This window comes from Miniopterus schreibersii (assembly GCF_964146895.1).
Source record: "Miniopterus schreibersii genome assembly, chromosome: 4".
NCBI lineage: Eukaryota > Metazoa > Chordata > Mammalia > Chiroptera > Miniopteridae > Miniopterus > Miniopterus schreibersii.
The window spans coordinates 53339162-53350083 of NC_138105.1; the positions used below are offsets into that span (position 1 = coordinate 53339162).

Consider the following 10922-nt stretch of genomic DNA (forward strand, 5'->3'; position numbering starts at 1 on the left):
TTTCAGTTAGCCAAAGATGAATAAGTTCTAGAGATCTGCTGTACAACATTGTGCCTACAGAAAACGACATTGAAACTTATATTTAAAAATATGTTGAGAAGATAGATCTCATGTTAAGTATTCAAACCACAATAAAAATTTTTAGACAACCCTCAAAAAAGAAAGGCCATATTGTATGTACATATACAGAGAGTTTTAACTGAAGTTATAGCTCAATTTAATTTAGGGGAAAAACACTAGTTAAATTAATTTACATTTATTTATTTATTTATTTATTTATTTATTTATTTATTTATTTGTTGTTGGCTGAACCAAATGACTGTTCCTTAAACTCTTTGCATCGCTACTGTTTGGAAACAAAATTTAATTTATTGGTTTCCTTCTAAGGAGAATCTGGCACATGAAGAGATAAGTAAACGCCAGCAGGATGGATTGTCATTGGATACAGCTCCTAAATACTTCAACTTTGAAAATTAATAAAATAAATCTACTTTTACACCCCCTCCACCCCAAAATGAAGAGTTTGATTATACGAACTCTAGAAAAGGAAAAAGAGTGACTAGGGACACGTGGGTTTCAGAGACATGTTGCATCTTTTTGTACATTAGTCCATAATATAAAACCCAAGTGGATTAAAAAGATCCAGTTGAATGAGAAAAAGTCTATCCCAATTTCAGATTCTCCCCTCCCCAAAATAGGAGTCAAGATTTAAATGATGGGTAAAACAATAAGCCTTAGATGTGGGGAGAGCTCCTTTACACTAAGGAGAAAAGAGATAGAGGAAGACGGCAATATAGGCAGGATCACAGGCCAACAACCCAGAACAATTTTCTTGTATATCTGCCAAAATGTAACAGTTCTTACATGAACACCTAGAAGATAAAAAACAAAATATGCTATACTGTATTTTAAAACATTTCAGAACCTTAATGGCAACCAAAAATAAATTAATGTCACTAATTTTAAAATATATTTTTAAAGGTATTATGATATCACATCCAGTACTTACCCAATGATTAATGACATGATTGATATCATCTATCACCTGTATTTTGGTAGCATTATTTTTTTGGGGGGGAAATGTTCCCTGAATGTAAATTTTCAAGACTTAAAACTATTTCTCCCTCACAAAACTCATATTTAAATAGAACTACAAATTCTGAATATACTACATATGTAGTATTCAACAAATATTTAGTGAGTCATTCAACAAATATTTAACAAGTGCCTACCACAGCCAAGCATTATTTTTAGGCCCTGGGAAAATACCAGCAAACAAAACATGCAAAAGCACTTGCATCCAATGGCGTTCAGCCCCTGATTCATGGAGTAATTGGCCACAGGGTAACAATCAAAAAGTCCCTAGTTTCCATTCTTAAAGAATTCTATTCAGGGCTATGGTTTGAATTTGATATGGTTTTAAATAACCATTATCCCAGACCTAGCCACATTTAAGAAAAGGTGCTTATTCCAATGTCATGCTAAATATCTTCATTCCTAATTAGTTTGTTTGCTTCATCTTTTTTCCCATGTGTGATTTTTTTTCTTGCTTACTGTCCAATTTAATGTTTAAATACAAATTAGAAACAAAATTGAGTCTATATTATGAAAAGTTGACGTAAGTGGAGCCATTTTTAAAAAGAGCTAGAGCAGCCATTCCAGAGGAACTGCTTAAAAGTCTTGCTCCTTGAACCATCGGAATGTTTGAACTAAGTGAAATAACCTTTGCACTTGGCCAAGGCAACATTGTCTTATAATGAATTATTTGTGCCCAGCTGGCCATGGCTCAGCGGTTGAGCATCAACTTTTGATCCAGGAGATCGAGGTTCGATTCCCGGTCAGGGCACATGCCCGGGTTGTGGCTCGATCCCCAGTAGGAGGCATGCAGGAGGCAGCTGATCGATGACTCTCTCATCATTGATGTTTCTCTCTCTCTCTCTCTCTCTCTCTCTCCCTTCCTCTCTTTGAAATCAATAAAGATTAAAAAAAAAAAAAAAAAAAAAAAGCTGTAGCTCAGCCCTGGCCAGTGTGGCTCCAACTGAGCGTCATCCCATGCAGAGTGATTGTCAGTTAGATTCCTGTTCGGGGTACATGCCCAGTTTGGGGGCCTGATCCCCAGTAGGGGGCATGCAGGAGGCAGCCGATCAATGACTCATCATTGGTGTTTCTCTCTCTCTCTCCCTCTCCCTTCCTCTCTCTGAAATCAATAAAGATATATTAAAAAAGAAAAAAAGAATTATTTGTAAAACTAATAGGAAAGCAGGCATCCTAAGCACAAGAACTGCTGATTATGGACATTCCTCCTGAAGACAGAATTAGTAACCAGTCTCGTGTAGCTAAAGAGTAACTCAGGTTGTTAACACCAATTGAAAGTCCTTTCCTCTATTTATGTAATCGTTCCTTTTCATTTTCTCACAAAAAAAGTCCTTTCCTTTTTGATAAGGACACAGTTTTGGTGTCTGCCTGAATTTGTGCCCACAAATTGCACTTTTGTGACCTCAGATAAACAATGGTCCCTCTCACTTGGCTTCTTGTTTTTAGGCTAACAAAACAATGTCAATAAAAATCCCAATATTTTGTGTCTATATGTATGCAAATAGAACAACTAATTCTAAAATTCATATGGAAATGCAAAGGACCTAGGATAGCTAAGGTATTATTGGAGAACAAAGCTAGAGGATACTCAGGCAGGCATTCTGCCTTAAGAAAGTGTGCTACTGACACCAGGTGATTAGTGATAGACCAGTGGGACAGATTGGAGAAGCAACTGATTTACAATCAAGACACAACTGTAATTTAGTCAATTGTGGCTTTTCAATCCATATGCTGCTTTTAAAAATGAATCTTGACCCTATCCCACACCATACACAAAACAATAAATTGAAGTAGGTTATGGAACTAAATGTGAAACATAAAACAATAAAGCAGCAAAAACAACAGCAAACTATCTTCATGACCTTGGAGTAGAGAAATGTTTCTTAAATAGAACACAAAAGCATTAAAAAAGATTAATAAATCAGACTCAGACTTCATTAAAAATATGTACTTTCATTCATCAAAAGAAACTTAAGAAAAAGCGGTTTGGAAAGAGATTTGTAATACATATGTATGACAAATACTTCTCTGTAGGATGTATAAAGAATTTCTACATATCAATAATAAGAAAAAAGTGGACACATTTTTTAAAAAGTGGGCAAACAAAAAAAGTGAGCACTTTGCAAAAGAGTTATGACTAAAAGTCCAATATTAAAAGGTGCTCAGAAATCTTAATCATCAGGGAAATGCAAATTAAAATCACAATGTGATATCTTATACTCACATCAGATGGCTAAAATTAAAACGACTGCTAATAATATCAAGTTTTGACAAGAATGTGAAGCAACTGGAACTCTCACACATGAATGATGGGAATAGAGTTGGAAAACTGCCTATATATTCTAAAGTTTAATATACTTATACCCTATGATTCAGAAAATCGATTTCTAAATATATGGGTATATATACTCTTCTCAGTTTGGATGTTGCCTATGGATGGTCTTATTTTAGTCATCGATAAAATGTTAAACACAGTAAGGCCAAAATTTCACCAGGAAACATCAGCTGGGTGGAAGATTTCCCACTAATTGCCCAGTTGTTAACTCATCTAGTTATAATATTGAGACTATATTTCTAAATATTGTCCATAGGGACTATATAAGTTCTTTTTCAAGTGCCTTAACCAATTCAGATATAATGACTTATAAGAGCCAAAGATCTTTAGGTTTTTATTCACTCTTTGAACAAATTTTTACTGTGTGTGTGTGTGTGTGTGTGTGTGTGTGCTATGTTGATCTTTAGTGATTGAGTCAATAAGACACTGCTCACAAGGAACTTTCAACCTAGTGAGGACAGCAGGCCATTACAACTGATAATTACCATATGGTATTATAAATATGATAGGCAATTAGGGTATTATGGAGGCACAGAGTGTGTTTATCTAATATCAGAATTAGGAAAAGTTTCCCAAAGGAGACAAGGTTTTAGTTGAGTTTGGGGTCATTAAGGGACAGATTAAAGTGTTAAATGTGTGGGTGTAATGTTCTTCAGAAAGGTCTGAGCCAGATGTAGCTTTAGGAGTCAACAGTAAATACATGGTGTTTATAGCTATAGATTTGGACAAGACCACTAAGGTGGCTGTTAACTGAAGATAGGAGAACACTGGTATTTTAGATCAAGGGAAGAACACTTGCACAGGTGTGAAAGAGCAAGTGTGTGTGAGACGGGACTCATGTGTGGGTTGAGCTGGGTTGGGGTGGGGTGGGGGCTGGGATGGAAAGATGGTACTGGAGATGTCAGAGGCTAGTTCAGCAAGAACTGTGGTTGCAGCCAAGAAATCAGGACCTCACTCAGAAATCTATGGAGTCCCTTCAATGATTACGCATTAGAATGAATTGACTATATCAAGTATTTAGAAAACACACTGTAGTGTCAGTGTGGAAAGGGAAATGATGGAGGAAGACAAGTAGCAGGGAGACAACAATTTCACCAAAAAGAATGGGGAGGAGTAAATAAAGCAGGGTCCACATGGGAATGAAAATGAAAGACGCATTCCAGTAACAGGAAAGACTCTGCATTGAGAAGTCTTGGTGACCAATGAATCTGAGAAGCTGAGGTAGAAAAAGAAGGTCTAAAGTGATCCCCAGGATTTTTATGTGAATGACAAAAGAGGTGGCGCTATGATTTGCTGGGGAATAAAACTATTTTTATTGGGAGTGGTGGGAGGATTCCTGGGCTCAGGTTCTACCATTTTAAATTGAGCCAGAGGTTGAGGTGGGATAGTCAGGTAGAATTACTGGACTTGGACCTATACCATCGCATTCTTCAGAGATGTCTGCACTGGACAGAAACTTAGGAATTAACAGTGACTATATGGTAGTTACAGCCATGGATTTGGACAAAATCACTGAGGCAGAATGAATAGAAAATCAGAGGAAAGGCCAATAGATTAAGGTCAGTATCAAGCCAAGCTGTAAAATAGAAAGCTGTGCCCAAAGACTTAATCTAAAATATTTTTTCTAATTTAAAGTTTATTTCTCATTTATTAACATATATTAAACTTCTCAAAATTTATGAAAGCAAATTTATGAGGTAGTTTGTCAATGTGATACTATTGTTTCATTTAAACACTCAAAATAATGAATAGTAGCATATAGTTATGATTTTGTAGCACCTGAAAACAATGTATTTAAAAATTAGTAAAGACCCAAGAAAAGTTTATAGGATTCAAGCTCAACATCAAAATTATACCCTAGAATACTAAGGACCCTAGGTCCTTTATTTCTTCTACATTTTAAAACATTTTTTCCTTTATGTATAGGCTGTGAAGAAAATATTGTTATAACAATAAAATGGGACATTTTGCTCATGTTTGCTGCACTTAAAGAACACATTAACCATTAACACATATGCCTACACAAACCCATTGCTTCATAAACTACTTTTTAAAAAACTCAAATATCTCTGTATCTATTTTGTTCATAGGGCTGGATGCTGGGGAGAAGGGATCAGTGGGGGTGGGCAGCGGGACATTTGTAATACTTTCAACAATAAGATAAATTTTTTAAAAATTCAAATAAATCAAAGTGTCACTGGGCTGGAATTTCACCATATTGAGAAGTACTATTTGACAGTCTGTGCCTAATTTCCAAGTTTTATCACCTTAAATATTCCTCCTACTCAAGATATTTCATATTTAATCAATTTACACAGAATGGGAAAACTGTATCATCCTGTAAGGTACAAATACTGTGCATATCCTTTTACAGCACATTATTAGAGCTGAGATTCTTAATCTGGATGTTCAAAGAAATTTAATATAATAGATCCAATCACAGCCAGAGAAAATTTTAGTCCTCTGAAGTTCACAATTCAGTGATAATAAAATCAAAATTCTTAATAAAATGTTCAAACCAAAAAATGCATATCTAATTCTCTAAGGTAGACCTACTTTTTAGTAAGTCAGAGTTTTGGCAGTATCACTATGGTAACTATTAGTAAAGATTTATCTTTACTATAAAAATAGTAATTATAAAAATAAATAAAATTTTAAACTAGAGTAGAAAATTTCAAAGATAACATTCAATTAGTTACTCAACATACCTAAAATACTGTGATAAGGTTTACCAGGTGTATGTAGGGCCTGACACTTGAAGATTTCCATATTTACCAAAAGAGAACCTTTATCATTCCATTCTTTATCTACTAGATTTAACTTTAAAAATCTATTTAAATAACTATAGACGCCATAAGTATATGCAAGCAGTTTGCATATGAGGCAATTTTAATAATGTAGTTTTGAAAAGGGATAGAATGTCCTGTAAAAGACTCTTGTGAGATACATCATAGTTATAAGGCTTGCCGATGCCATCTTCAGGACTCTTTGATTCATAATGTTTAATGGGGCAGGGGGAAGAACATAAGAGCCTATCAGCTTTCTCATATAAAGAAACTGATCAATGATGGCTTGACCCCACACATAGAATTACCATGACTTTAAAACATATATGGCAGTTTGTGTCAATATGTCAACGCTCATCAAATAAAAGTTAAGATAGAGACTACCTAAAACACGAGAATATGTCCTTTTGCTTGGGAATAGTAAGGCCTGACAATGTCCAGTTCCCTCAAATGCTAGTCTCTCGGTTGTGGCACAGAAGCTCTAACAGTGAAGGGTAGTGATAGTTGCAGATAACGGTTATTCTTGAACCTGCCACGATCAGACACTTTATACCCATTTGGTCAGATGGCCAAGGAGAGACACTTGAATATAACTCAGGGCCATCCCACCACACACCCAGAAATCTGGCCCAGACATCAGACTGTGTAGCACTGGAATAAGCAGGACTATTAAAGCTGAAAACTAGGAGATATTTCCTAATAGAAAGCTTAATCTAATGTTTGACTTTATGTAGATTATGATTTGGCCTCCAGACTTTTAGTCTCACACAAATATCCATTCCAAAATATGAATTCTACTCACTGACATGGACAATAGTGTGGTGATTGTGGCGGGGGTGGAGGGGGTAGGATATGTGTGGATGGAGGTGGGAGAGGGAATAGAGGGGATAAATGGTGATGGAAAATAAATGAATAAATATATACAGTTAAAAACACCAATTCTAATATCCTTTCTTTACAAAATATACTTCCCCAAATGCACCTTAATATCTCTTCTAGAACACTTATAGAACTATAATAGTCTACATTTAAATAATGATGATGAAATAATATTGCCTAACATGGCATTTAAGAAATCTTAATTGAAAAATGACTTAAAACAGCAAAATAATTTTTATTTCAGATCACTGCATATGTTACATTATTACCTAAAAGCACATTATATTATGTGGAAGTTATTTATGGATATACTGTTCAATTGCTCTATTAGATATTATTTGCTATTATTCAACAGTTATGTTTACCTTTCCTATTAAAAAAAAAAAAGTACAAACCACAAAACTTTGTTGTTGATGTTTCTTCAGGGGCGAGTGGTTGATTTGGATTTAGATTTTGTTTTAATGTGTAACTTGAAATTTAATGGCATATTTTTGAGGAATATTCTAATTTCCTAATATAAGTCCTTTACCAAAAAAAAAAAAAAAAAAATTGAAATAGAAAACTGATCCACCGTGTGAATTTTCTTGTGCCATCCATCAATATAAACTAAATAGACTTTAAAATCATAGTTCAGCTATTTGATTTCTTTAATGAATATTTATTTTTAGGACTATTTTAAAAAAATCAACTTCTGAACTGGTATTCATTATTCAAAGCATGCAATCTCAGTATCCAATTAAATTTGCACATTAAGGTAAGAAATAGTAACTTTTTTCTGCTTCTATAAAAAATGTATAAATGTCTAAGTCCAGGGCATAAACAAAACTTTATAAAACTTTACCTTTAATACTGGGAATTAGCTTTCACATTCTAAACCTCTCTTCAGCCTATATTTTCTACCTATGAAACGAATATCTATTCTGATCTGAAAGGTTCTGCTGATGTGTGCTTCAATAAACCACCTTAGATAAAAATGCAAAAACATTTCTCCATATGAGAATATAAGGCATGAAGAACGTACGATGGGCATAGATACTGCTTCTTTTTCCCCTTCCCCTTCTTTGAAGACTTCTCTTTAGAATAGGCTTCTTCAACCCACAAGGAAATTAAAATAAAAAAGGTAATCGCCAACAAAATCTTCATCTTGAACAGTTAAATTTCAGGAGATGGATCTACAAGAAAGAACAAGAAAACATTTATATTTCTGAAGCAAATTATTACCTATACGACTCTTTAGGATTACAATCATTACTATCCGGTGGACATTTGCACATCAAGTCCTCGTTGCTCATTCCTTGGTGGTTATACCTCACTATATATTTTGTGATGATTTAGCAGTAAAAATTAGTTTAAATAATGGTAGAAAATAAAATTCTAATGAGGTATGAAAGATAACCATGTAATATTTCTGATTCTATAATTATATATAATTGTAAATTGATATTGATTTGCACAGTATGTCAATTTATGTTTAGACAGATATCTGGAAGGATGTTTTATCACAGTGTTAAAATGGTTATACATTTGAACTAATGTTTGTTTTCTTATTTAACTTTTGTTTTGCTTTAATTTTGGGTGGAGATTTTCCATAAACAAACTAAAAGTAAGATAATTTTAAGTATTAAAAATTGACAGATAAAAGAAAAAAAAATAGCATCAAAGAGCTTCGCAACCTAAATTCATTGTATTTTTATTTATACACACTAAATTTGCAAGCTACCTTTTACCCCTCCCCCCCCCAAAAAAAGATGCATGTGGATTTAAAGTACTTTTTGGCTTTCCTGCTTGCTTGATACTAATGTTTATTACCTAAAGATGATTTCTGGCTCCAGAAATTCTAGGTAAATTATATAAAATAAAATACCAAGTATGGTCAGACTCTTCCAAATAATCTTCTTAGCCATATTTTAATAACATTTTCCATGCTGAAATGAGAATTATATTCTTGCCAGTGTCTGATGCATAAAAAACAACAGAACACAAAACGAAACAAACCCAAACTTTAAGCCTCTGCTAACACACACACACACACATATACATTTTATATATATATATATATATTTTTTTTTTCCTAACACATATTTAAACCTCTTTTGCGGCCTTCATTTCCAAACCATAAATTGTTTCTCCTTCATTGTTTTCTGCAGAGGGAGAGACCTATCGTGTCCCTCAAAATTAACTTAATTCCCATCTGACCCTTATAAACGTGCTTCTCCCGCGTCATGTGTTTCATCTCCTTGTCCCCCCAGAATTACTTCCCCATTTGCCCTCCCCCCTAAGGAAGGCCAGGTCCTCTATGATGGAGCCAGCAGGGCTGCCCCGCACCGGCGGGGATGCAGAAGGCTCTGCCCCGGGAACCTGCGGCCCCGCGCCCCCCCCCCCCCCCCCCCGCGCGGGCGCCCGCCCCCGCCCCCGGCCCAGCAGCAGGTGCTTCCCCACCCGCGCGTCCCGCCCCGAGGAAGCCCCGGGGCCGTCCTGAGGGTCTGAAGGGGCGGGCAGGCGTTCCGCGCTCGGCGCCCGCCGTCACCTCCAACCTTTCCGAGGGGACAGCTGCGGCGACTGGAGGATCCGCAGAAGCGCAGCGCCGGGAGCCCTCCCCGCACATCTGCGATCCCTAGCGACCCCGGCCCCCGCGCCCCTCCATCCCCAGCGCGCCCGCGCCCGGCTGCAGCTACCCGCGCCCCTGTCCCCTCGCAGGACCGCGCTCGCCCCGTCCCCTGAACGCCGCAGTGCTCCCCGTGCCCCCGCCACCCCAGCCTGGACCCCGGCTTTCCGCAGAGGCAGGCATTCCGGTCCCCAAACCGCCTCCCCTGCCCGCCCCCCGGCTCCTCGCCCCCCCCCCCCTCCGGGGAGCCCCGCGCACGTACCCTAGGCGCCCCCGCCTCCAGCCGCCAGGCCAGGACGAGGCGGCGCGCGGCCCAGACGGCGGCGGCTGCGGGGCGTGCGGCGGGCGCAGAGCGGGGCAGCCGCGTCCCCGCCGCCCGCGCCGCCGCCGAGCTCCGCGGACGCGCCCGCTCCGGGCCCCAGCCTGCGCCGTGCGCGCCGCTGCGAGTGACCGCCGCGGGGACCCGGCCGCGGCGCCGGGCCTGGGCGCGCGGGCGGCGGGACGGGGCGGGAAGCGGCACCCCGACCCGGCGTGGGGGCCACGACGCCCTCCCCTCCAGGCATGGGGAGGGCTTCGGGGCAGAAATGCAGTCCCCCCTTTAGGGGACTGAAGGCAGTGAGGGCTGGGGTCCGGGAAGGACGGTGTTGGTACATGAAGGGAAAAAAAACAAAACAGAAAACAAACCCTTTCCAAGACCTTGTGACCGCTAGTAACAAGAAGCAATAAAATAACAAATGACCTTCTTGGACCCAAAGGGACAACCTGTGGTTTCCTCTTTTGCCGGACTCCTGGCATCTAACCTGGTCTCTGAGTTTTATTTCTAATCTCTAAAAGCCTGGCCTTCCTACGCAACCTGGAATTGGCCAAAATGCCTAAGGCCATGTAATCGCGCAAGCAGTGATGCTTCCACATTGATGCTTCCACATTTGCCACCCAGTCGCCACGCGCGCAGAACTTCGCGGGGCTCGCACCCTGTCGCTGAGTCCTCTCCTTAGCTCTCCTCACGACACTCCGCGGGCAGGCGTAGGGCTTCGTCCCCCTTCTGCAGAGAAGAAAATGAAGCTCGGATGTGCTGAGGGGCATACTCGGGGTCACGTATCTTGAATGGAATTTACCAGAGACTCAAAGTCTGATTTTACATTCCTGAGCCAGACACGATTTCAGCTTCTTGTTTACAAAGTGGTCCTCCATTTGGCTATGCTCTTAGATAACACAGCTTTCC

The 10922-nt window shown here is 38.9% G+C and overlaps 1 protein-coding gene across 6 annotated transcripts in view; it reads right to left on the reverse strand.

Moving 5' to 3' along the window:
• Positions 1-10120, reverse strand: part of GLRB (glycine receptor beta) — a 51132-nt gene extending 41012 nt beyond the window's left edge. For 2 of the 6 annotated variants that reach the window (XR_013998727.1, XM_081136005.1), the window contains exons 1-2: positions 9963-10083; positions 8117-8267 (exon numbers count right to left, since the gene is read on the reverse strand). Coding sequence is in view for 5 of the 6 variants with exons in the window: in XM_081136005.1 (XP_080992131.1) it covers positions 8117-8238 (122 nt within the window). In the remaining variant the exon portion in view is untranslated. Of the gene's footprint in view, positions 1-8116; positions 8268-8904; positions 8980-9962 lie in introns of those variants that run through there. The other 4 variants (XM_081136009.1, XM_081136008.1, XM_081136007.1 and 1 more) reach the window with 3 other exon arrangements.
• Positions 10121-10922: the final 802 nt, after the last annotated feature.